Source organism: Canis lupus, chromosome 4 (genome assembly GCF_048164855.1).
Source record: "Canis lupus baileyi chromosome 4, mCanLup2.hap1, whole genome shotgun sequence".
NCBI lineage: Eukaryota > Metazoa > Chordata > Mammalia > Carnivora > Canidae > Canis > Canis lupus.
This window is the reverse complement of record NC_132841.1, coordinates 14873441-14901268: the sequence shown is the minus strand read 5'-3', so window position 1 is coordinate 14901268 and position 27828 is coordinate 14873441. Positions and strand designations below refer to the sequence as shown.

The 27828-nt window shown below is 36.1% G+C and overlaps 1 protein-coding gene and 1 long non-coding RNA gene across 11 annotated transcripts in view; one reads left to right on the top strand and one right to left on the bottom strand.

Annotated features, from left to right (window-relative positions):
- Positions 1–18296, top strand: part of RTKN2 (rhotekin 2) — a 79963-nt gene extending 61667 nt beyond the window's left edge. For 2 of the 10 annotated variants that reach the window (XM_072823220.1, XM_072823223.1), the window contains exons 10-13: positions 1444–1609; positions 5706–5813; positions 7095–7626; positions 17409–18296. In XM_072823220.1, the coding sequence (XP_072679321.1) occupies positions 1444–1609; positions 5706–5813; positions 7095–7626; positions 17409–17448 (846 nt within the window). In that variant the 3' untranslated portion in view covers positions 17449–18296. Of the gene's footprint in view, positions 1–1443; positions 1610–5705; positions 5814–7094; positions 13253–13897; positions 16697–17408 lie in introns of those variants that run through there. The other 8 variants (XR_012029437.1, XR_012029436.1, XR_012029435.1 and 5 more) reach the window with 8 other exon arrangements.
- A 1350-nt stretch (positions 18297–19646) lies between these two features.
- LOC140631896 (uncharacterized) lies at positions 19647–26319 on the bottom strand. Its single transcript, XR_012029434.1, has 4 exons — positions 26160–26319; positions 21301–22024; positions 21138–21194; positions 19647–20114 (listed from the first exon to the last, which is right to left on the bottom strand). It is a non-coding gene; the product is annotated as an uncharacterized lncRNA (long non-coding RNA).
- Between the last annotated feature and the right edge of the window lie 1509 nt (positions 26320–27828).

Here is a 27828-nt window from a genome sequence, read left to right as displayed (position 1 = left end):
CTGCCTATGATATCTGCCATTCTTCAGGGAATGTATAGCATTTCTTTGTAACTCTTTGCTATTCTATAATGTCCACAGAGACATCATCATAGGTGTATGTTGGTTTTGGGCTGTGACTATCCACTCAATACTGAAAGAAGTGAGGAATTTCTTCTCACTCCTAATCAGCTTTTGTAACTGCCAGCTGAATATTCTTCTACATACTCTAGTAGATGTACACATTCCTCGAGAACTATTCTGCCTGTATAGTAGCCACTCGCCACCAGTGGCTTAGGCACTTAAAACGTGGCTAGTCCAAGTGGAGATGTGCTATAAGTATAAAATAGATACTGGATTTTAGAAACTTAGTGTGAAAAAGAAGGTGAGACAGCTTAAAAAACTTTTTTGCTTGCATGTTAAACTAATATTTTGGATGTGTTGGGTTACATAAAAACATTATCTTAAAATGTAATAATTAATACATAACGATTTTCACCATTTTTATTTTACCTTCTAATGTGGTTACTAGAAACTCGTAAGTTACATATGTGTCTCACATATTTCTAATGGAAAGCACTGCTTTAGATAATATCAGTCGTAATCCAAGGGACCAAATACCTATTATTGCATACATAGATAGTTGTATTCCAGACTTCTTTTCCCAAAACTCCTTGGAAACTACATGCAGTTGTTAGCTTGTCATGCGTTGTGGTGGTGCCTGTATGGCTTGGGAACAGACTTTTCTACATGTAGACACAATAAGCACCACAATGTCATACCTAGTACCACTCAGAAAAAGTTTAGGCTACCAACATGAATAAAAAACCATTGCCTTTGTTGTAGAGTCTTGCATTCAGCATTTGAAAAAAATAATTGTTACCATCAGGAAGGTTATAGTACTTCATGGATCTTTAGCTATGAACTTTGTAAATGAATGTTACATATGAAATAAATGTTAATGGGGAAAACCTAACTACTCTGCTGCAGTAAACACTAAGTTATGGTTTTACTGCTTTTAGTGATAACACTGTATATAATGCCTGAATATTAGAATAACAAACATACTTTACTGATTCTTTTATTTTATTACTGTTGGAAATGTAGTTAACATAATTCACATTACAGTTATGACACGCTGTACTTGTTTTATTGCAAATTTTAAGATGTATATAAAAGACAGCAAACTCCTACTTAAACAGATCAAAATAGGTTATGTTTAATCTCACATAATTTAATGTAAGTTCTCTATGTAGCATACTTTGAAACATTACTCAGTATTTTCATACAAAGCATTTATTATTGAGTCTGAATATTCAAAGTACTCAAAATTACATATTTTAAATGATCAGCAATAAGATGTATAATTGCATCTGGTATAAGTATGGTAGCTAAGCAGTACAACATTCACTTGATGATTACAAAAATATTCTTTTGTAAAAAACCAATTTTGTCTTAATTTTTAAGGAAACCAGAATTCGGGCAATGGATAAGGATGCCAAGAAAAAAATTCATAATTTCTCTGTCATCAACCCTGTTGCCGGACAGTCTGTAACTCATATTTTTGCAGTGGACAATAGAGAAGATCTTCAGAAATGGATGGAAGCCTTCTGGCAACATTTCTTTGATCTTAGTAAGTTGATGTTTGGATTTACTAGTAAAATATTCATGTGCATGAAAAGATGCACAAAGCAATCTAAATATTAAAATTATAATCTTATGGTTTCTCTCAAGAATTTTTTATGCTCTTGGATAAAATGATACAATCATCAATACATTGATGCCTTTCTCTCAACCTTTCCCTGACTTAATGTAGTTTATTATACTTTTGAATTCCTCCTATCCCTCCCTGTTACTTTTAAGTTTCTCTGGTCCCTAAAACAATTAGACCACATTTTTCAAAATATTGGGTTTTAATTGGTTAAGGCAGTATCTGTAGTTTAGAGATGATCCTAAAATATTGAAATGTTGAGGAAACTCATGTAACCCTCTGTTAACTCCAGATTCATTATAATATTATCGTGGACATCGTCCAAAGATTTTTTTTTAAACCATACATATGGTTTTTCAGTTTTAATAATACAGCCCATGATTATAAAAACAATGTGATAATAATAAAATATTCTCAATTTAAGAGGGAATTTTATCAACAAAATATTGAAGTTAAAATTGAAAATGTAGGCTATTGGTAATGGCTTGTTTCTAGTCAAATTAAGCCTTTTGTTACATTCAACCAGTATTTTATGTCTTTAGAATGTTTTTTTTATGGAATTATGAAAGGTAGCCATTTCTAAACAATAGAAAGTTATTTTTGAAACTCCTAGAAATAATCCTACAGAAATTTTAGGACTTCTTAAGATCTGTTTTGGGGAACTTTATAAAAGAGTTACTGCCTGCTATCCTCAGATTAATTTTTATAAGCTTACAGTGATCCATGCCCTGGTCAATTATTATAGTGATGGTTGGAGTGGGGGAAAGAAGAGAACTAAATGTATTGATTACCTTCCACATACCATATGGCTTCATTTATTTCTCCAAAGTCCAGAAAGGCAGAAATTATTTCTCTCTGCTCTAAAGTTGAGAAAATTGAGGCCTGAAAAGATTGCTGGTTTACTGCAGGAAACCAGAGGACTCCTTCTATAGCCTTATGGAATCCTTTAGGACTTGTTTTCCTTAAGTACTATCCCTAGGCACTGAATAGATGTTTAAATATTTGTTCCATGCTTATCAACATGCACTGCATTTTTTTTTATTTCAGCTGATCTTAGATGTGTAACTTAAAAGACAACAACTTCCTTTCGTTTGCTGATCACATCTGAAATTTTAACTGCTTTCCTAAATGCTTTGCTTTAGAGAGTCTGTCTTACAAAGACTATATTATTTTTAGAAGTGATTCTGCTATTTTAAACTTTTTATGTGTATAAAAACAGGAACAGGGGTGAAAGGAGGTAAAAATGCAGAATATTATGGTCTGGATATCAATTACTGCTAGATGATCTCATGTTTTTATTCTCTAGATTATGTAAAATAATTTATCATGCTAAAATGGAGTTGGAGGGATACAAATATCCAATTTTACTGTCAAAATAAGAAAGTGATGACAACTAGGTTCTCAGATCTAGCTATTTCTTTAGTATTTAATAATTTGTTGATAAAATCTGCTAATCTATGTAATTTTTTTAAAGTATAAATTCTACGAAATTTATACTTTAGAATTCATTGTGTATGAAAATATGAAGCAAAGGTGGAAATGTTTATACTATCCTAAAGATTGACTTGTAAGTGGTAAGCTTATTGTGATCTTAGGTGAAATCTGATATGTGGAACCAAGTAGAGGATAGATAGATATTCAAGGTAGAATAAGACTAATTTAATATTTAAAGCAAATTTCAATTACTTGTCTCTGCTTAAGAGTAGAAAATCAGGAGAAAATTACCATGAGAAAACATTAATGACACTAAGTCTGTTTAGCCTGCAGAGAAACAACCTGAGGAGTGGAGGTTGGAGGCAAAGGGGATGTAATAGCTAAGTTTTAATATTTGAGAGCTGACCAACATATAAAATAGGATTGGGATCCCTGGGTGGCGCAGCGGTTTAGTGCCTGCCTTTGGCCCAGGGCGCGATCCTGGAAACTCAGCATCGAATCCCACATCGGGCTCCCGGTGCATCGAGCCTGCTTCTCCCTGTGCTTGTGTCTCTGCCTCTCTCTCTCTCTGTGTGTGACTATCATAAATAAATAAAAATTATAAAAAAATAAAAAAATAAAAAAATAAAAAAAAATAAAATAGGATTGACATTGTTTTGGATGATCAAAAGGGGCTAGGCATGGTGGGCCAAAGATTTTTTTTGAGTATTTAATAATATATTATTGAGTTACATAAACAGCTTAACATAACAGATCATTTTGACTGGGACCATTATAGCAAATATTATTGTGGTAAGCATCTTCAATATACAGATTTTATGTGAGCACAACATAGCCATTTAATATTTCATACTGGGCCTTTATTTTTATGTTGGTATCAGGTATAACAGCACATACTAATTTATTCAGATAAAATAAACCTTTCCATTATAAAATTGACCAGCGAATATACCACCCTTGTACCTCTGACTTCAGTAACACATGGGATAATATGACTTTATAGTCGGGTCTTCAACGTGATTAGTATTCTGCTACCAGTTTAACAATGAAAAGCTTTCATCTATCAATGTAGAGAAAATACTACACTTTATAATTTGCCTAAGATTTGACAGAGAAATGTTTGCTAGTTCAAAGTATTTCATTATTTTTCTATTAGATAAGACCTTATTTTTTTCTGCCCCCAAGAAGGAAAAGCTGGCTTTTATATATTTATCTAAAAAAAGAAGTGGAGGGGAGGAATAAGTTATCAGATCTCAGATCCTACTAGATTTAAATTCTGCAGAGCAACCTTTGAAGCCTCAAACTCAAGATTTCATTCCCTTTATGAGATGCTATGTGGGCTATTTTGAAATTTTTACCATATTCTATACTTAGCATTGTAATAAAACATACTAAAAGGTTTTTTATGTTTCTTAGCTATTTAAGGTGATGGATTTAAAATTTATGCATATTACCATGTAACCATGGCTGTGTATTAGATTTAAAACAACAAAAATGAATAGATAATTTGACTGAACATGAAATGTCTTTTATTTTTAAGCTATGGAAAATAACTAAATTAGATATTGAGTATGGAAACTGAGACTATAATAAAAGGAAGAGGAATATAGATCATAAATCATTCCAAAAAGGCACGTGTGTATTACATTTAGTTTTCTACAGATGTAAGTTAGAGTATAAGAATTGTGAACCTCAATAACCTACTTTTATAACATGAATATAGAGACACGTAGTTGTTGTCCAACATGCAGGTACACAATAAATGTGGAAAGGTTAAATTGTTCATATGCCCTCAGAAGAAGTAAGTCTGAGCATTTTAAGATGAAAATAGTAAAACATAATTAAAAGAAAAATTAATGTTGACCACACTTTTAAATTTAACTTAAAAATTGAAACAACTTGTATTTTTTTATTCCTAGTGACTAATGGCTTTATTTAAAGTATCCTTCCTAAAATAAATTCCTTCCTAGAATTTTGACTGATGTGTCTTTATTATAGCAGGCTCTTATATACCTTTTACTTGAATGAAAATATAGCATTTTTCTAGAGTTGCATGATTTATGAAAAGCATAATCATTTGAAGAAATGATTGTTAAGTAAGCAATTCTTATTTCTCAACTAGAATTTTCAAAGGTAACACCATTTTTGAGAAGTACAGTTTCCTACTAGATAACTATATTTTATTTCAGTTGATTTTTACCTTTCAATTGTCTTAAATATTGGATTTTTTGTTTAATATTTTTTTATTTAATATTTAAAAGAGGAGAACTTGTACAAATTTTTGCCATGAATAGAAATTTCAGTTACCAACCATTTAGTGAAATAGTGCAGTATTTAATAGCTTAGAGATCTTAGCTTCTTATGTCTGTGCACAGAACTTTATTTTTCAAATAGATTACTTTTGTGCTTAGACTTGGACTTTAACATTATGGGTAGTACTGGATTTTTGTGTCTTCTTTAAGGCAATGCTTTATAAATTCACTCTTATTTTTCACAGCAAAAATATGTTGATATCTATTGAAAATGAAATATACGTCTTTACATTTATGTTTTAAACTAGGCTGCCTTTTTCTGTCTTTCTTAGGCCAATGGAAGCATTGTTGTGAAGAACTTATGAAAATTGAGATTATGTCACCACGGAAACCACCTTTGTTCTTGACAAAAGAGGCGACCTCAGTCTACCATGATATGAGTAAGTGGGGTTTGTCTTTTCTAAGCTGCAGGGTAACAAAAACAACATTGTCCATACTCAAGCAGCTTATTCTATTGACATTAAAATGCTAAAATTTTCAGGGCACAGTCAAAATGAATGAAAAAAGACTATGATTATAGACTAAGGAACTCATGTTTAATAGATGAATTAATACAAATTTAATGAATACACATTTTTCATAGTTTGAATGCTTAAGATCAAACAAAAATGTTAAGGCTTCAAAATGAATAAGGGTACACTGAAAATAAATATTAGCTGAGTAGCTGATGAAAATTCTGAAAACGTGAACTTAACAGATTCTAAAATATAATCATGTTTTGTAATTTTTTCTGTATTTTATTAAATTTGTTTTAAAGTAATGATAATAAATGAATATTAATAAATGGAAGCTTTCATCTCAGGTCAAAAAATTGGTTAGGTTTAATACTTTAGATTTTTTAAATTTCTAGACTCATTAATATTCCATTTTCCCGCACTTTGAAGGGTATTTATTTCTCTGTGGGATTGCCTGAGTGAACAGTGCTGTGAACAAACACAGGTCAACACTAAATTTTAGTCTATTTTGTCACCAATATATACTGTACACATACTTTAAAATGTTAGATTAAAAATGATACAACCAGTGATTCATTTAATACCAGTGATTCATTTAGTAGACATTTATCTCTATTCTCTTATTTTTCCCAAGGAAAAATTCATCCAGCATCCTTATCACCAAATTGGTATCAGGGCTTCACTGTTTCCTTGGGTTTCTGGTTTTGGATTATTTCCCTATTAACAGACTTTGTTAGTCTACAGGAAAAGATGCTAATTCAGTTACGCTTGCCTAAGTTTACATATCAGGCTTTTATTAAAAAAAAAAAAAAGAATTCACTCTTACCTAGAAGTCAGAATAGAATTTAAATCCTAGGAAAGTTATTTAATAAATATTTAATCTATAGATTGAAAAAAATCCTAGTGTAACCCCACTCCTTTGAAAACTGGTTTTTACTCATTTATTTAGGAATATATTTATGGGTGTGTGTGTGTGTGTGTGTGTGTGTGTGAGAGAGAGAGAGAGAGAGAGAGAGAGAGTGTGTGTGAACGATCTCCTTATTTTTTGGTTCTGTTGGTAGAGTTATTTTAAAACCAAAACCACTTGCTTACCCAATGTGCTTTTGATGACCGTTACAGATACTAGCTTAGAAAACAATAACTCACTCAAAGTGTGCACAGCTTTTGAATTTTTCCCCCATGTACTTTTTCTGGAAATTATTACAGGCATTGATTCACCTATAAAACTTGAAAGTTTAACTGATTCAATACAAAAAAACCTTGAAGAGACAAATGGACAGCTTCTTGTTGGTCAGCATGAAGAATCCTCACCACCTCTTTGGGCCAGCCTCTTTGATGGTAATCATCAAATGGTTATCCAGAAAAAGGTATTATCTCCTACAAGCAAGCAGTTACATGATGGGAAAGGGAAAAAAAGACGCGCTCCCCTTCCTCCTTCTGATCAAGCTCCATTCAGCTTAAAGACACAAAGCAACACAGACCAATTCGTTAAGGACAACTGGGAAAAAACAAGTGTATCTTGGACCTCGCCTTTGGATTCCAAATTATCAACCCTGATGCATCACTTGCAGAAACCAATGGCTGCTCCTCGAAAACTTCTTCCTGCCAGGAAAAATAATTTAAGTGATGGTGAACGCATGGACAGTAAAACCAGTTTTGAAGCCAAGCCAGTGCCAGCTCCAAGGCAGAAATCTGTCAAAGGCATGCTGGACCCCAGATCATGGCTGCAGGCGCAAGTGTAGGAGACCCTTAATGTACAAAGCATTTAACAAAATCTGTAGCTGTTAGGCTTCATTCAGAAACACTGGAGATACAGCAGTATGTAATCATGTTGGTAAATATGGTAGCGATTTACATCAATAATTAATAAGCTGTTAGGTATAAAAATGCTTTATAATGAAGAGGTAGGTTTCTCTTTTACTTCTGATCTTCAGAATATAAGTGATTTCCCTAGTAGAGTGTAAGAGGCAGTTTCTAGACAATATCCTAATTGTTGGAAGGGTTAATTTATTCCTAAATTAGTGCCAGCAGTGAGCAAGCACTAGGCAGAAGAAGGCATTAAAATTTCTTTGGGGAGAGACTGTCTAGTAATTTAAAATGGGTTAAATATGAGCCATATTCTCATTGTGAAAATTTTAATACTAATGGAATGTTTCAAAAGTTTTATTCAAACCACAAATTATAGAATCCACCCAAGAAAATTTCTCCTTAGCATTCTGGAATTCTCATCTAATGGTTCACTGGCTCTCATCTATTGTTTAACTCACTAGTTAACTCACTGACCTTTCACATTCCTGGGATAAATTTTGGAATATTAAATTCTTCATCTTTAAAGGGAATTTATAATGTGCTATTCAAAGTTGTTTCCTTGATGAGCCCTGAAATCCTGTTGACATTAACTCTCATAAGTGAAGCATAGCATTTATTAGTTTAGAAAAAAGGTAAATGAAATGTTCTTTATTTCCACTTTTCTATGCATGGTGCTAATTTCCATTGTGACATTGGAATTTGGGGAAGTGAGTAGCTGATTAACACCTTAAAATTCATTTAATACTTATTTAAAAAGCAGATGGCTGATTCAAAAATATCAGAAAAGTTGGCTATGATAATAATTTTCAGAATTAATCCTTTTAAAACATTTTAATTAAATTTCCTTTTTCTAGGAAGGGTTGATGTCTGCTATTGATATTATTCATTAAAAGTCATATTCTTATAACAATGACATCGGAATCATTTCCATAGGAGGTAATTTCCATAGCAACTAATCATAGTGACCCAAACAGGATTATGAAATCAAGTGAGGAATAAATAACAAGACAATGAATACCTTAAAGGAACAAAAACTGCGTTTTAAAAATAATAATGCTTCTTGTAAACAAGAACTGAGTAGTTTTAAAAATCAAATCAGAATTTCCAAATAAGACAGTATCCATAAGGTGTCAGCAATGGCACAAAAAAATCTGAAATCACACTGAACCCTAAATATCATTGTAAGAAATAAAAACACAAGAATTAAATTACTGCCCAGAGTATAATCTCTAGAGATATTTTTAAAGCTCATGAGAACTCTATTTGTATCAGAACTACATTATTACAAAGTAAAATGAACACTTGACAAAAAGTTACATTAATTTAAATGGAGCCTTTCATTATTTTTAGATAGCAGTCTGTCTTCATTTATATAGCGTGATGTAACTGCCAGGTTACTTTTGTGTTTGCCGGGTACTCCCAGTAAGAATTGCGACTCAAGGGAGTAATGATTCAAAAGGTCTCTTGTGACCAGCGACACCAGGATAGACATAGTCTTTGATGAGAAGGAAGCCCCATGTGCTTGCCTTAGAGGATTGTAGAGACAATCACATGTATGAAAACCTGCAAAGGTAGGATTAATTTGTTTTTTCTAACGAGGAGACTCTCATCAATTCTGTCGTGGTTGCTAATTCAGTAAATGACATATTAAAAATCTGCAGGATATTATTGTTGAATTTTTGTTTATTTTTTAAACCTCATCGCTGTTTTTGACAGCATTTGTGACTGTCAATGCCACTAAATTATTGAGCTGGAAGATGCTGCAGGCAAAATCGTTTCTGAAACTGGCTTCTAAGCTTTTTTTTTTTTTTTAGTCGAAGCCTTCCTTATAACAACCAGTGTTAAAACTTCCAAATTATATTCTTGTCATTTCCTCATGCATATTATATCGAGAAAGATTTAAGGTGTACTGGAAAGAGAATTTATTCATAGAGAAACTCCCTAGCAGTTGTGCCCTCAGTGGGACACTTTGAAACAAGGCTGAGGCCCTTCTTCCTAGAAATATTTATCCGAAGCCTGAATCAAGGACCACCTCCCCCCACAGTTATTCAGGCTGTTTCTGGAGCCCATCTTACTGTATGCTACAGAGCCTTTGGCATCAGGCTGAAGGCTTCAGCTTCACTTCCTTTAACGTAGTGTTCATTAAATGTTAGTTCACTTCCCCCAAGAGTTATAATACAGAGTCAGGGCTCCCTCCCTTCCTTCTCTCCTTCTTACAGGGCTCCCTCCCTTCCTTCTCTCCTTCTTACTCCCTTCCTTCCTTCCTTCCTTCCTTCCACAGTTAAAAAAAAATCTAAAAATACTTAAACACTGTCAAGGAGTTCGTCAAAAGAAGTATTTGTTTTCTCATTTCCTAAACCGGAAGTTTATGACAGATAAAAATATGTCATGTAATAAAAGACGTTTCAGCTTTTTATGAGCTGCCTTTTCACATTCCTTGTTTGTCCTTTTAATTTGTTTCTTGATATATGAAGACTATAAACTTGAAAACAAAGAGTTAGCTGTCAGATCTTGATAATAATATTATAATTAGAGAAACAGAAAGAATAGATATTTTATATTATGATAATTCTGATGATCTGAAGATAATGTCTCAGAAAATTGCATTTACATTTCAAGCTCTGGGACATAAATTACAACAGTATAAAGATAGTATTATTTTTACTTGCAACAAAGTGGTGAGCTTTTTTATTTAAACATCTTGCCAAGGACAAAGAAGGCATTTTGTTATTATAAACACATGCTTCCTAAGGTAAACAGTCTTTCAAAATATCAGGCATGCCAACTCTTGGTGAGTTTGGTTAAATCTGCCATACCCTCTGACTTCTTATAAGTGGGTGTGCATGTATGTGGAAAACTAATTTCATTTATTATAAATGCCTTATCTTTACCCTTTAAGACCCTATCAAGTACATTTTTCTGGTACCGTTTATTAAAAACGGGAGCTGCCTTGCGTTAGAGACGATTCATATAAGGTAGGTTAAGCAGTCAAGTATTTCCTTAGGCTTGTGTTCAGTGCCTCAGACACCTACTGAGAAGCTAATTAATTCAGTCCAAAATGAAATTATAGGGCAGTTTGGCACAATTTACGTTAAATGCCATTTGAATGTAATCACCTGTGTTACCATGAATAAGGAACGACTGTACTAGCTACAGATGGAATGCTGTACTGCGAACAAGAAGAGGAGTGCTTTGGCAGGAAAAATATCTGTCCCTGTGGTCAGAATTTACCAAAGCCCTTGTCTTTTTAAAAAGTGAATTATTGAACAGTAATTAAATTTTAACTGATGACCATTTATACAGTGTTCTGTTAGTCTTAAACTATAAAGTAGATGGAGTTTTCTTTGCACCTTGACATTTCAAAGGCATCACTATTTTTAAATGTTTACATGTTTAATGTAACTACTACACTGCAAATAATAGTTCACGAAAAAATAGTTTCTTTTGGATCACATATTTTTAGTTAACACTAGAAAAGGTGTTTGCTACCTTTGAAATTTTAAGTCAGGATTTCACTTGAAAATACGCTAGGGGATATTTTTTATGATATGCTTGTATAATTGGCATTTTTTATAATTTTTATTTTTTTTTTTTTTTAAGATTTTTTTTATTTATTCATGAGAGACACATAGAAAGAGAGAGGCAGAGACACAGGCAGAGGAAGAAACAGGCTCCACACAGGGGGCCCGACATGCGACTTGATCCCGGGTCTCCAGGATCAGGCCCTGGTCAGGCCCTGGGCTGAAGGCAGCACTAAACCACTGAACCACCCGGGCTACCCCCCCCTTTTTTTTTTTAAGACTTTATTTATTTATTCATGAGAGAGACAGAGAGAGAGGGAGGTAGAGACACAGGCAGAGGGAGAGGCAGGCTCCATGCAGGGAACCTGATGTGGGACTTGATCCCGGGATTCTAGGATCACGCCCTAGGCCAAAGACAGGTGCTAAACCACTGAGCCACCCAGGGATCCCCTAATTTTTATTTTTTAATTAAATTTTTAAATTTAATTAAATTTTAATTTTAATTTTGTAAATTTGTATTTTTTAATCAAGCATCTGGATTAAAACATATTCATGGGGTACCTGGGTGGCTCAGTCAGCTAAGCATCCAACTCTTGATTTCAGCTCAGGTTATGATTGCAAGGTTCTGAGATAGAGCCCCCACCCCCGAAGTTGGGCTCTGTGCGGGGCTCCTTCCCCCTCTGCCCCTCCCCCAACTCTGCTTGTATTCTCTCTGGAAAAAAAAAAAAGTATTCTATTATGGATATATATTTTTCAAAGTATCAAAAATTGGTAAGGAAGCCAAGCTCATGTGATTAAAATTTCTTTACAGCAAAGGAACTGAATCATGAAGTCGCTAACTTTTTCTTTAGGTACAACCTTCTTTCTGTGCTTGATTAATAAAAGTCAAATGTGAAATCAGCTTAACCAGAGAGAGACATACCCAAAACTGGTGCTAATTACTTTAAGACTAATATTCAATAACCTTGCTATAACTAACAATCATTAAAATGTTTATGTATAAACCTTCTTACAGTATATTCTTAAACATCCACTAAAATAACCTTAGTTTTAGGTTATTGATGTAGAATTTGCCCAGAGCTTTAGTTATTCTGATAATAAATTAGGGACCTAGGATACTCAGTTACTGTTAGCCACAAGGAGACTCCCTATTCTAATGTACCTCCCTCAGTGCTTAATTTATTCCCATGGAGCTCCTCAGGGGAGGGGGGAGAGAAATGAACAATCCTGGCTCAATTATATTATTTCGACATTTTATTCCTGAATCTGAAACATGACCATAAATATTTAACATTTCTTTTTTTAAAAAAGCATCCCTTTCTCTGAGATTTATTACATAAATATTTTTGTTTATCTGAATATAGGAAAAATACCAATCTTGGCAAGTTTGATAATTAGAAAACTAGGCAAAATCATTCCAAATCTCACTGAAAATTGTGTTTTAAATCACAGCAGTTTGCTTTCAGAGATATGGTAATCTCTTAATGTGACTACTAACAGAGAGATTGAAAAGATCTTGTATATACATAATTGCCATGTCACAAATATGTTTCAAGATATTAAAATATAATGTTTTAAACAAAAGGCAAAATCAGACCTATAAATACAGAAGACAGACTGATGGTTGTTGCCAGTGGGGACAGGGCTGGGGGGGATGGACAAAATGGGTGAAGGGGGGGAATGAGAGATATGGGCTTCAAGTTATGGAATGAATAAGGCATGGGAATAAAAGGCCCAACATTGGGAATATAGTCAATGATATTGTCATAGTAATGTATGGGGACAGAGAGTGGCTATACTTGTGAGCATAGCGCAGCCCATAGACTTGTCGAATAGCTCTTACACACCTGAAACTAATTAACATTGTGTGTCAACTATACTCAAAAAAAATGTTTTTTTTAAATAGATGGTTTTGTTGAAAATGGGCACTCTTCTGAGTGTTGTATTTTTATGTTTGTTTACTCAAAAACTTTTCTGTTTTTGTGAGTAGATTTTTGTTGAATTTAGCCATCTTAATAAACATATCTTAATTTACTTAGTTATGGCAATTTTAGTTTTATATTAAAGAGGAGAAAAAAAGTTAAGAGTTATCCATTCACTTGCCTCAAATATTATAACGTGTTTATATATGCATAATATAAAATTACAAATACATACATATACTCCATCAAGTCTTCAATCCAGATATTTTCCATTAGTCTTAAAGGATTATTTTTAAGTGCTGCCAATGCTGGGCAGAGTAAAAGTCCAAACCTCTTCACAGCTGACAGAAAGCTTCACAGCCCCCTTCTAACCTGCCCCGCCCTGCTAGGCACATTCCTCTTGTTGCTCTCAAGCATTTGGATGTTGCCTCAACAAGTTTTTGCTTGCTTGACATTTTCTTATGCTATTCTGCCTAGAATATCCTTCCTCCCTCTCTTCTTCATGCAATCTTCCCTCAGCACGCAGCCAGCAAATTTTATTCATTCTTCAGAATGGTAACACCTTTAAATTCCTCAAGACTTCATACCCTCTTTAACCTCTCCTTACTTTGTGCTTTACTTATACCTATACAGCCTAAGCCCTTGTTCATAGTTTTGTGTTCCCTTACATATGAGTTTTGTGAATTTGTTCCCTGCATTACAAATCATGATAAACTTGCCGACTTAAAACAACATTCACTATCTCACATTTCTTTAGATCAGAATTCTGGATGGGCTCCAGTAGGTTATCTGCTTGAGATCCCACAAGACCAACATGAAGGTGTCCACCAGCCTGGGCTCTCTATAATTTGGAGCCTCTGGGGGGAAATCTGCTTCAAGGCTTATCTGTTATTCATTCGGATATTGGCAGAATTCAGTTCCTACTACTTGTGGATCGACCAGGGGTCACTCTCAGCAACTGGAGATCACTCTCCAGTTTTTGCATGTGGTCACCTCAATCTTCAAAGCCAGCAACAATTCGTTAAGTCTGGTGAATTAAGTCCTCCCCATGGATGAGTTGAATCTATCTGATTCAAATCTGTCTGACTTTTCCAACCACTACCAGCTGAGGAAAACTGCTTTTTAAGGAGTTGTGTGAGTAGATGTAACCCACCAGGATAATTTCCCTTTTGATTAGTCCAAGGTCCACTGATTAGTAACCTTAATTACTAACATGAAGTATGCATGTGGAGAATATATGTATGCATGATAATTAATTACTTATCTCTTTTGCATATAATGTAATCATTATCATGGGCATGATATATTCTTAGGGCAGGACATCTTGGGGTACCGTTTTAGAATTCTGCTATCACAAATTAGACTTTTCAGGGACAGGGAAAATATTATTGACCTTTTAGTCCTGTCATACTGAAATGCTAATGGAGGAATAGTATTGGATAAATACGTATAGTGCACATGGATTCACTCAGTAGCCCACTAAGCAAATGTAGAAGACATGCCCAAGGTCACACTACATGTTAGTTAGGAGTGTGGATTCTGGAATTAGATCTGGATTAACTTCTAGCACTGCATGGCCTAACTGGGTGATTTGGGACTTTTTTTTTTTTAATATCATCAAAGTTTGGGAGTTTGAGGTTTTTCTAATCTTCAAGGTAAAAATAGTATTTGCTTCACAGGATAGCCGTGATTATTAAATAAGATAATGCATATAACAAACAAAACCCAGGGCCTGGGATATAAATTCTTACCTTGCTTCTATAGTGTGACATACAACATCGTAACAAATATATAAAGAAAGGAATGAGATACAGCTAATATATCCACATGCATACATATATTCTCCACATGCATACTTCATGTGAAAATATTGGACCTTAAGAGATATCTAAAAATGTGTCCATATACTTATTGCTCCTATATTAGAACCCTATCTTAGGCACCGTTGAGGTTTGCAAAATTAAAACGATGCTTATTCTTGAGAAGTTCACATAAGAGTTTGTAGGATCAATCATATTAGAGAATATTGAGGTGAATTACTGCTTGAATTTGCACTCTATGTATCTAACGTTAATATATCTGTACACAGACACTTAAAACAATCCCTATCTACCACCAGGGTACTTGAGAAATTAGTTGAAAAGATCATACATAAAACAACAATAGGCAATATAAAAGAGTATTCAGTATAACACAAACATCTAATTTTAAGTGTGAGAAATCAGAAAGGGGTATGAGAACTTTTACAAAACAATTTTCCAACAAGCGCAAAATGCCTATTGTATTTTATTTTATTAATACTAGTGTATAGTATTTTATTACTATAAAGAGTTAAGCAATGCAAAATTATACGCTGTAAGTATTTTCAGACAAAGTAAGAGCAAATCATAATAGGGAGATTTTTCAAATCTAGGAGAAATAAGTAAAATAGAAATCAGTTTATCCAGTAGACTCTCAGAGGAGTTTAATTTTATAGCGTTCAAATTTAAGGGGGAGTGTAGTCATGAAACTTGTGGAAAGTAATGGATTAGATAAGGCAGTGAGCCTATTTTTTAGGGTAAGAATCCACAGAACATGGTACAGATTGGCATGGAATAAAATTGGCAATGGGGGAAGGGTAGGATATGTTGAAGCACATGCAGGACCTTGAATGGCAGTTCAAGAAGATAAGACAAACTGAAGTAGGAATAGTTGACATCAGCAATAGAGTAGGCAGAGTTAGTGGAGAAAGTATTCAGTTTGTGAGTTGAGGGAATTAGATTCTAGTCTTTGATTTACCACTAACTAACCATGTTGCCTGGACAAGCTATTTACTCATCTGTTCAACTTTCTTATAAGTAAAGCCACTGGTAAGGCTGTTGGTATTTGTCTCATACTAATGTGGAGAGCCCTAGGCCCCTGAGTTGATACCCTTTGAGGTAGCAACCAAGAGAGTGATGCCAAAAGAGTGAGCCTCTGGTTCTCTTAATTCAGCTAGCGCAGCTCCACGGAGGACGGCCTTGTTTTAACCCCTCAGGGCAGTATCATAACAATCTCCGTTTTATAAATGAGCGATTTAAGGCACAGAACAAGTGAGTAACTTGCCTATGGTCTCATGGTGAGTGAGACAGGATTCGAACGTCATCATTCATGATCCACAGTGAGTGCTCAACTTCCTCATTGTACTCCCACCCTCTAATGTGAAAGAGAAAAAAAAAACAAAAACAAAACAAACAAAAAACCATTAAGGGCAGGTTTTGCCAGACTAGCTTCCAAACTTTTTCCCTAGTGATGTGGCCCCTTGGTATATCCCTTTGTTTTAAAGCCCCAGATAAAAATCCATTTCCTTCACAATAAGATCCAGCATATACTATTCTGGGCACAATGCTTGGCCTCCGGAGGCATTCAGGAGGCACCTGCTTTGGGTATATGTAAGCCTGAATCTACTATTAAGCTCTGGAAAGTGTAATAGAAATATGAAGGGGAAGAAAAGATAAATTCCTTCTAAGGAAATTGGAACTGGAAGAAGTTGGTATTTGAGCTAGACCTTGAAAAAAAAAAAAAAAAGGTGGAGGAATTTATTGAAAGGCTGCTGGAACCAGTTTGTCCAGGAAGGGTTGGACAGGCCGAGTCTGGGTCCTTAGCAACATAAAGTTGAAAGAATAAAGTCACGTTCTAGATTGTTAGAATAGTCTTTTAAAGTAGTAACTATATCAACCTATTAATACATTAATACTGTCTAACATTGGGGTTACAAAAAATAAATCACAACTTTTCATATCTAGAACTATGGTTCTAAACCAAGTGTGGAAAACCATGCAACCATGGTTTTCACCATGGAACATTTGACAATATCTGGAGACAGTTTTTATCACCATGCCTGGGGGCTTGGGGTGCCACTCAGATCTGTTGAGAAGAGACCAGGGATGCTGTTAACTATAAAGACATGTAGTTTTGGGCCATGCACATACAGGGAAGAGCATTCTGAACTAAGGGAACAGAACAAACTGTGGAACAGGAGTAGTGTGGTGGTTTAAAATACATCTACAAGTTGACACTTCTCTAGAAAAGTGAAGCCTCATTCCCCTCCCCTTGAATATGGACTTAGTGATTCATTCCTAACTGATAGACTATGGGCGAAGTGATGCTGTGCAGCTCATGACACTAGGTCATTATAAGGACAGCTTTGTGTTCCCTTACATATGAGTTTTGTGAATTTGTTCCCTGCATTACAAATCATGATAAACTTGCCGACTTAAAACAACATTCACTATCTCACATTTCTTTAGATCAGAATTCTGGATGGGCTCCAGTGGGTTATCTGCTTGAGATCCCACAAGACCAACATGAAGGTGTCCACCAGCCTGGCACTCTCTCCTGGATCGCTTACTTTGCAGGAATCCAGCATCTAGCCTCAAACAGCCCTGGAAGAGAAATGAAGAACTGAGACCTCCTCCCAGCAACAAGGACCGCCTTTTGAGTGAGCCACCTCAGGACCAGATCCCAGGTGTGACCTATCAGCCTCCTGAGAAAATCCAAGCCAGAACCATCCAGCTAAGCACTTCCTAAATTCCTGACCCACAAAAACTGGGAGTAAGACAGTAAATGCTTACTGTTTTAAACAGTCACTTTGGGGGGGGTAATTTGTTTCCATAGCAATAAATGGCCTTAAAAATATAGGGTATGCCGAGGGCTTGGAATGGTGCACACGAATGGGGATTAAAAATAATGTGGATGAGGCAATGGAGTCAGATGAACTGCCTTGAATGTCAAACTGAAGTGTTTGCCTTTCATTTGGTTTCTGAAGAAATCTACAATGTGGACTTAGTACATCCAGATCACATGTGACTTATTCTCTGTTAGAGCAGTAAGGGCAGGAGTGGCTATAGTTGGTATTGGGGAGCATGCTTGCCATGTCTCTAGAAGAAGAAAAACCGTAACCTGTACATGTCACTACTACATGCGAAGTCCATGGATGGCAGGGGCTAGTTTTGAGTCATGCTTTGTCAATATAAAGCTTCCCCTGGCTTGATTTAAAAAAAAGAGAGAGAGAAAGAATGAGAAAAAACTTCTCACATGTATCCAGGTCACTAATGTAACACCACCGACTTGATTGTTCTTACCCACCAGCCTCTTTGCAAGGAGAAGGTGACACATTAAATTGCTTCCACCTGTGACATCTGAGCATGACTGAGTTTATCAAATTCTCTTTTCAGTAGGCAAGAGGGAAGGAGAAGCCTGAAGGGTTGTGAAGAGTGACCCAGAGTGGTGAACAGATTGCAGGGAGGAAACATTCTGGGGCCCAAGGCAAACCTCATTTATCTGCGTCCACACCAAGTGCTTTGAATGGAGTTCATGATTCCTACTCCCCTCTGTGGGAAATTCAACTGTACTTTTTTTTTTTCATAATTTGTGATACCAAAAGTGCTTTTTAAATAGTCAATTATGAGAACAAACCTGACATCATCCTCAAATGAGTCATTCAGAGTTTTTTCAGGAAATTAGAGTAGTGTGCCCAGTATACTTCCACACCTTTGCTATATCATTGAGCAAAGCATCCCAAGAAATGAAACCCAGTAAAAATTCGGAGGTATGATTCCACTTTAGATTGATTTCAACCCAAGTCAATTACTAAAATAAAATGCTTAGAGAGCATTTGGGAGAGCATTTTGGGAGAGCCCAAAAAGTGTTAGACTAAGGGACCACAAGCCTTATCAACACCAGTGAAAATATTCTGTTTAATTTTCTACCATGAACTTCCTGGAAAGTGGTGGATAACTTGTACTATAAATGTAATTAGAAAAACACAACATGCATTCAGCCAACACTTTACTAGTCTCCATCATATGTAGGGCTCTGCCAGCTGCCTGGGCATGGGAAGATGAGGGGCTAGTCTCTGTCTCTCTCATGGATTTATAGATTAGTAGGATTGATTCGTGGGGTTTAGTTCCAGTGTCAGAAAAACCCACAAGTACTTTTCTGATCAGTAATAGCATGAAAATGACAAGTCTACATACTATGATTTTGTTTAAGCAGTAGGACCCCCCCCCCTTTTCAAACAAAATCTTATGGGGGCCTTTTAATAATAAAACACATCACAGTGCAACTATTCTGGAGTGAAAAAGGAGTAAGGAGCTCATGGCCTCCCCATCCTGCTTCCTACCTATCCCAGAAGCTGCTCTGTAGGACCTTGGAGTTTCCCACAGCAGTTTGAAAACCGTTAGTTTAAAGCATTCCTTAAGTCTTAGTGAGGTGCTGCTAGACATTCCATTTAGAAGCTGATGAGCTTTAGACTAATTCCTCTTTTTCCTTTTCACAATTAGTTGGAGCCTTTTAGAAACTTGCATTTGGACTGCTTAGTACTGGATTACTCAGTAGACAAAACTAAGCAAATCTCAATCCAACAACACACACGCACACACACACACACACACACACACACACACACATGACAGAGAGAGAGAGAGAGAGATCAACCAGATTTTTCAAGAAGAGAAAAAAAGAAACTGTTAATTCCAGTACACATATAAGCTTTAGGTTTAATGGGTTGTATTGTACTACTGTTTTTGAATTCTAAAAGGTGCAGAGAAGAGGGCCCCCAAGTGTCTCCCAAGGGCTTAAGTCCTCACTTATGAGCCCTGAACATATTTCGGGAACCAGGAATTAAGAAGAAAACATCTCTCCTTAAACTGCATGTGTCCTTTTCTCATGGGGCTCATAGCCACATTTCCTATCACACCAACTCCCATTCCAGGTAGGAAACATAAGAATGCCAACAGGTTCACTGTACTATCTTCCTCCCTGGTCACGAAGTCTCCATATTTGCCTCCTTCAAATCAAGAGGATGTTCCTTCGTCCGTCAATCCTGTTTCCAGTAAATCTCTCACTTAGCTCGTCCTCTTTAGCAAAACTTTACATAGAGGGGAACTCTCTTCGGAACTTCACAGTATGTAAATGCATCAAGTAGGAGCTTTAGTTGAATTATAGACTATTTCCTGAAGTGAAACACAAAACAAGGACAAAATACACACCTATGTGTCAAGAAGAGGTGAGAATGAGCTTGCCTGGAAGGGGAGGCAGGGGAGGAGAAGAGATACGAAGGTGTGATGGCCCAGCTCCCTCCCACAGTGAGTCCCATCTCAGTCTCTGCCAGTGCCCTGGTGAAAAGCACACTTCCAAGGGCTGCCTTAGGCCTGTCAGCAGAAGTCTGCTAAACTCCAGACCTCGTCAAAGAGTAATAATGAGACCTTCTTCAGAGGGTCATTGCAAGGATTCAGTGAGGAACTACATATAAAGCTATCTGCAAAGTTCCAAGGAAATAGTATGTGTCCGATAAATGTTAGCTGCTAAGGCTATTATTATTGTCCCAATCCCTGATGTTATTCAAAGCACAAGAAAACATCTGATATACTACTTACAAGACAACCCAGCTTGGGCTGGCTGCAAGGTGAGGAGCCAGTGGTTATGTGTAACTGCATTAACATGAATTCTGATGTTCGGTTAACCTGGGCTGTTCCTAAAGGAACTCCTCCTTTGATGTCTCACCACCAGTGGCTTTGCCAGGATCATTTTTTGAATCAGAGCCAGATGAACTGTTGCAATTAAATGCTTATTAGCTTATGACACGCACCTAAGTGCCAGTCAATTTAGAGAGGCTGCCAATCAAAAATGTGAGTTTTTATTTTTGCTATGGAGGTCTTTTTTAAGAATAATTGTAGAAGCGAGGAATGGCAAGCTAAATTACAAGATGAAGCAAGAGTCATCTGAAGTTGGCACTGAAATCAGAAATGTGGGTGGAAAATTAATTAAAGCAGGGAGGCACAAGCAAAGGGAAAGACATTAGCAAGATATCCGGGGAGTTGGGGATGCTGGTGGTGGTGGGGGACCCTGGACTGACCGTTGACCATTAGTGGTTTACCAATTAAATTTGACAGACATTTGGCTCATGAATGGTAAGATTTCTAATGAACTCAAGGCAAAAGAATATCTGGTAAAAGCTATACTTTTATTTAACTCACCTCAGTAATTAACAAGGCCTGTTAGTTTTCTTTAGCTCCATCTCTGGTTTGAGATCACTGTTAAATAATTATAAAAATATAAATAGAATGTTAGCATCTTGGGTGTATTTGGTTGTTGAGAAATCTTTCTTTAGAGAAAATATAACTTCACAATTGTACTCACTTAGGTTCCTTCAGGCTAGGAAGGAATCTCAAAGGCGATCTACTTTAACCACGCTCCAGAGGCAGAAGCCACTCCCAACAGTCCACAATGTCTGTGAATATCTAGCCTGTATTTGACATAGGTTTTGCTTGTTTTTTTTTTTTTAATCTTAACATTGTTTTTGGAACATTCAGCTTGACTTCTTATAAGTTCTAGTTCTAAGAAAGATCTTACATATAAAGACGGCACATCTTTCGTGAGACTTGCAACTTTTTCCACTGACTGTACTTTGTGATTCTGCTTGGTGGTGATTTTCTGGGTTTCTTCTTACATTTGTGGGACTAAAGGTGATTTTTTCAAAATAATAGTAATCAACTGCATAATTTCCAGGAATAGATACAGCCAGCAACCTCCCAATTCCTCTTCACACCGCATCTCAAATACTTCATTAAAACACGGATGCCAAACTTAAAAAACAGAATGTGGCATTTCTCTGGAAGAATATAAGCTTCATGAGGGAAAAGACATGTGCTTCCTTCTTGTATTCACAGCACCTAATACAGTACCTGACACATGATAATAGCCTTAGAAGAATACTTAAGAGGCATCAAATGAACGTTTGTTAGAGCTGTCACTGTTTATTATTTTTCATTCACCGTGTACCAGTAACTTCTTTTAATGATGTCTGCTATTTAGACTGTCACTTCATTGTTCATTAGTACATGACTTTGGTTAAGTGTATCTCCTGTGAAGAGAAATAATTTAACAAACTCTTATGGCATTCAACACGGATATTTCAGTTACTCAACTAATCCACCCACTGATAGAGTGAACTTTGAATTAAATCCTTTGAAGAATAAAGTCAAATAGATCTTGATAAGAATCAAAGGCTGTGGAAATCATGTTTGACAGAAGGCATGAACAAAAATGCTAAAATGAATACTGTTTGGGGAGAAACACTCATTTTATGGCAGCCTGAATGAAGAGTAATAGTTCAAGAGTATCAAAATGCCTGTATGATCAAAAGGCAGAAACAGCTTCTTTTTACTATGTCTTAATATTCCAGGACTCATGATATCCTGCCTACATGAGCACCTGTCTTTGTGGTAACTCAAAGTATTTGAACACCTTATCTCATCCAACCTCAAATTTCCTGTGAGGTAGGTAAGTGCTGAGAGCTCTTGGTGCTGTTTTCAAGACGAGGCAAGTGAGTTAGAGAGGCTGTTTACACACTCCAAATTTCACAGAGCCCTTAGGAGGAAGTGAACTTAAGAATTAGCAGTTAATTCCCAGTCATAGAAATCTGTTAGAGCTTGAAAGGACATTGCCAAGACCCTGGTCCAAAATGGGCTTTTCTGATAAGATGTATTTGTGATGACTTGATTCATTACACCAACCACACAAATTTTATGTAATTTTCTAGTTATAAAAGTAATACACATAGTAGTACATACATACATATATGTAATACATGGCACAAAAGGGTATTAAATTTAAAAACAAAAGACGTGTAGTAGTCTCTCCTTTTATATCCCAATGCCATTTTTGAGATTCCCATCACTCAGAGGTAACCACTGTTAATGGCTTTTAGTATGTATTTCCAAAAATTTCCTATGTAGCCAAAAGCGTGTGCATGTATATGTGTACGCACACATATACATGCAATTACATGTTTCGCTTCCTATTAAATAGCTACACTTGGAAGTTTTATAACCATTCCAAACTTAACATGACCTTCTACTCTTCTCTCCCAATCCTGATCTTCTCAGTTCACCTGGAGAATGCCAACTCCATGCTCCCAGTTGTGTGAGTCAAAACTCTTTGAGATCATCCTTGGCTTCTCTAGTTCCTCCCTACTCCATGTCTAATTCATCAGTAAATCTTGTTGGATGTATGTTTAAAATATGTCCACAATCCAAGCTCTTATCACCTCTCCATTGCTTCCACCCTCGTTCAAGCCATCATCATCTCTTGTCTGAATTATTACAGTTGTCTTCTAACTGATCTCCCTACTTCTGCTTAGCTTCCTATTATCTATGATCAGTCCTGCAGACAGAGAGATCCTGTCAAAAGACAATTTAAGATACACTGCATGCTTCTTCCCTACTCAGAAACCACCCAAAGGCTCTCCATTTAATTTAGATTAAAAAGGATGCCTGGGTGGCTCAGGGGTTGAGCGTCTGCCTTTGGCCCAGGGCATGATCCTGAAGTGGAGGGATCGAGTCCCACCCACCTCGGGCTCCCTGCCTGCTTCTCCCTCTGCCTATGTCTCTGCCTCTCTCTCTCTCTGTGTCTCTCATGAACAAATAAAATAAAATAAAATAAAAATTCAGAGTAAAAGCCAAACTTCTTACAATGACCTATTAGACTCTAAATGATCTGCTGACCCCTTACCTCTCTAATTTTATCTCCTACCACTCTTGAGACCCCTCACCCTCTCTACTTCAGACATGCTGACCTTTTTGCTGTTTTGAATATGCAAAGCATATTCCTGCCTTGGGGCCTTTGCACTTGCTGTTTCCTCTGCCTGGAATGTTCTTCCTCCAGTTTTCCTTCAAGTTTTAATGTGAATGTAACTTTCTCAGTACGTCCTGATTGCAACTCCTACTACACCCTTCCCTGCTCTAGTTGTCTCCTACAATTCATTTTTACTGATTTATCTTCGTTATCTATCTCTCGGACTTAGATTGCTTCCAAAGATGACTACTACATTAGCTGCCATCCCACATGCTCTTTTCTGAGGTGACATTGCCACTCCCCCATCAGGAAATGGAGTCTGTTTCCCCTCAGTCAGGTCTGGGCTTCTGCATTCTCTTGGAAGCCAACAAACAAGTAGGAAGGTCAACTACCCTGAGGCCACCAAGCCCGAAGGAATTTCAAGCTAGCCAAATGATGAGAGTCCACATCTGGGTAAGTACCAAGGCTCCAGACATGTAACTAAAGCCTTCTTGACTTTGAAAGCCTAGCTTATCACAGCTGAATGGACTCAAGTGAATGACTCAGCCAACACTATATGGAGCAGAGCTATCAAGCAAGGCTTGACTAAGCATTCCTGGCTCAGGAAAGAAGTTGTGTTTGAAGATGCCATGTTTTGGGATAGTTTATTACTAAACTATAGTTTAGTAGATATACAAAACATTCTCATACTAGAATGTTAAGTTCTGTAGATATACAAAAACATTCTCATACTAGAATGTTAAGTTCTGTGAGGACGAGGATTGTTATTGGTTTTGTTGTTTGCTGTATCCTCGCTGCCTATAGATAGTGTTTGGAACAAGGTAGGTACTCAGTAGACACCCGTTGAGTGAACAAATAAATAAATGAAAGGGAGAGACAACAGAAGAGAAATTACTAGAGCATCTGTGTTTCTTTCTAATGCTATGAAAGAATAGGATATGGAATCTTAACTATGGCAGTGAGAAGAGAAATTAGTGGCTGCTGTGCTGCCTGCAGGGCCAACTACCCAGGCTGGCCAGGGCACAGAGGAAGCTCGGCATTGCATCTGAAGAAAAGCAGGTTTATAGATACTCTCTTCAAAATTTTTATTTGAGCTATCAAATCAATCTTTTAATAAACCAGATAAACTTTTAATATGAAGTTTGTTTTCATAAATATAAGAGTAACACAGACACATTTAAGAATTTTAAACAGCACAGAAACTTGTGCAATGTAAAACAAGTCTCCGTTTTATCCCTCTGCTAGCAGTTCCCTCGGTAGTTGGTCTAGCAAATAATGTCTAGGCACAAGTGAGCTCTTAAGATTCCCCTTATTTTTTTTCCTTGTATCCCCTCTACACAATATATTAAAGAGGGTTTCCAGAATGTGTCTTAAACAACATTTAGCTTCTATTTACTGAATGTTATTATAGCCGTGGCCCATTTAATCCTTGCAACAAGCCAGTGAGGTAGGTACCATCATTATTCTCACTTTATACATGAGGAAATTGAGGCTTGAATAGGTGGCATAACTTGTCCAAAGTCAACACTTCGGACATGATAAATTGGAACTCTTAACTTCCTTCCTCTACGGCCTCTGTCACAGATACCAAACTCATTAGCCTTAAGTGCTACATTCTTATACTCCATTGCAGTATCAGGCCAGCAATTTTGAAACTATCTTCTCTGCATTCTAGGCTTGAGCAAATGATACATTTACTGAGGATAATGGGATACAGGTTTCTTCTATTGGGTTACAAGTCTGAGAAGGGGAAGAGTAAAAAATACCCTGTATTGTTGGATTGGAATTGGAAGTCTTATGACTCCTTTTTATTACATATGTATATCTATATCATAGCTCTATCCACTGCGAAGGCCTGGATATGACGACATACCAGTATCAGTGAGTATACCTAGTGCCCAGATCTTGGTTCTAAATACTCTTCTCCACTAAAAGAAACTGGAGTTCCTCATAGAAATGGCTGACACTATTGCTGGGATAGTGACAGCACAAGATAAGTCTGGAACACTTTGCTGCACCAGAAAGTACAGAAGTGCCCCAATAGCCAAAGCTGGAACCATGTGAGCAACAAAATAAAGTAGTATTAGATTATAACACAAAGTATAAAATAAATATGCATGAATCTATACTGCTGTAAATAAATGATTGAATAAATAACAGAATTCCAATATACGTTTATGTGATATATATTTTTATATATACTATATATATTCTATATACTGTGTATACATATACATACACATATAATTATACACACACACACACACACACAATTTATGTAGATACTTTCTTCTCCAGGAGATGGAACATAACCCTCCACTCCTTAGGCTGAGGCTACAGAGTGACTTTTTTCCAGAGAGAACAGTATGGGGAGGTGGAAAAAAGAGAGTAACTTCACCGTGGTGAGACTTGAGAAACTCTACCTCAGCCATGTGAGCTCTTTCACTTGGCTCCTGTGTTTCTTTACCATACCCTCAATGACTGTGCTTTTGTTTGAGTGCTTTCTTACTTTCTGATACCACAAAATTCTTCAGGCTCATCTGTGTATTTCCTGCCCCAGTCTTAGAATCAGGCATTTCTTCAAAGAACCCTGGTTTCGTTTACTCATTGTTACTGAGTATTCTTGCTTCTAGATCTCTCCACTGACAGAGCAAGAAAATGGGAACACATGAATGTATCCATATCTATAAATATTTCTACCTGTAATCATGTATTTATAGTAAGTTAAACATGAGTTTAATTTACATATCCAGCTCGAAACCATTACCACAGAGATCAGTGTAGCCACTTCCCCTTGATTGTATTAACTTCCTACTCAAATAGTGAGAAACCTGGCTCCCACCTCCACCATCATTTTGTCTAATTGTTCAATTCCAATGTACATGTAAAATGGCATGGCACTTTCAGTTTTAATCATTTTAATGAGTAGGTAGTAGTATCTTACTGAGGTTTCAATTTCCATCTTCCTAATGATTAAAGATGTTGAACTTCTTTTCATGTGCTCATTTGCCATCAGTACATCTTCTTTGGTGATGTATCTATTCAAGTCTTTTGCTCCTTTAAAAAACTGAATTGTTTTCTTATTATGTTCTGAAAGTTCTTCATATACTCTGGATATTTGGTTTGCAAATATTTTCTCCCAGTCTGTGCTTTGTCTCCTCATTCTCTGACCAGTGATTTTAATGTTGATGCAGTTGATTTATCAGTTTTTTATTTCATTATTCATATTTTTGGTATATGTATAAAGTCTGCCTAACCCAAGATCACTAAGGTTTTCTCATATGTTTTCTTCTAAAAGTTGAGTAGCTTTTAGGTTTCACATTTGGTCTCTGATCCATTTATAGCTTATTTTGTATGTGGTGTGACATATCAGTCAAAGTTCATTATTTCTATATGCATATTCAGTTATTCCAGCACCATTTATTGAAATGACTACTGTCTCTCCACTGATCTGCCTTTGCACATTTGTAGAGAATCAGTTGCCCATGCGTTCATAGGTCATTTTGACTTGGACACTCTCTATTTTGTTCCATTGATCTATTGTTCTGTCTTTATACTGATGACACACTGTCTTGATTACTCCAGCATTGTAGTAAGTCTTGAAATCAGATTGTTCGTCCTACAGCTTTATTCTTTTTCCAAGTTGTTTTGATTATTTGAAATCCTTTGCATTTCCATATGAATTTTAGAATCAGCTTGCTAGTTTCTACAAAATCCCTGCTGGCATTTTGATGGAGATTCCATTTAATCTCTAGATTAATTTGAGGCCTCAAACAATGAGGTGGGAAGTATAACATTCTCTTCAGTTTTCTGGAAGAACTTGTATAAAATTTTTGTTATTTATTCCTTACATGTTTCATAAAATTTACTAATAAAACTATCTGGGCCTGGATTGTTTTTCCTTTGAAAGATTTAATTCCTTTAATAGATACAGGGCTATTCAGTTTATCCATTTCTTCTTGAGAGAGTTTCATAATTTATGTCCTTCAAAAAATTTATTCATGTAATCTAAGTTGTTGATGTTGATATAACATTGTTTATAATATTCTTTTATTATTTTTAATATCTGCAGATTCCAGTGGTATCACTTCT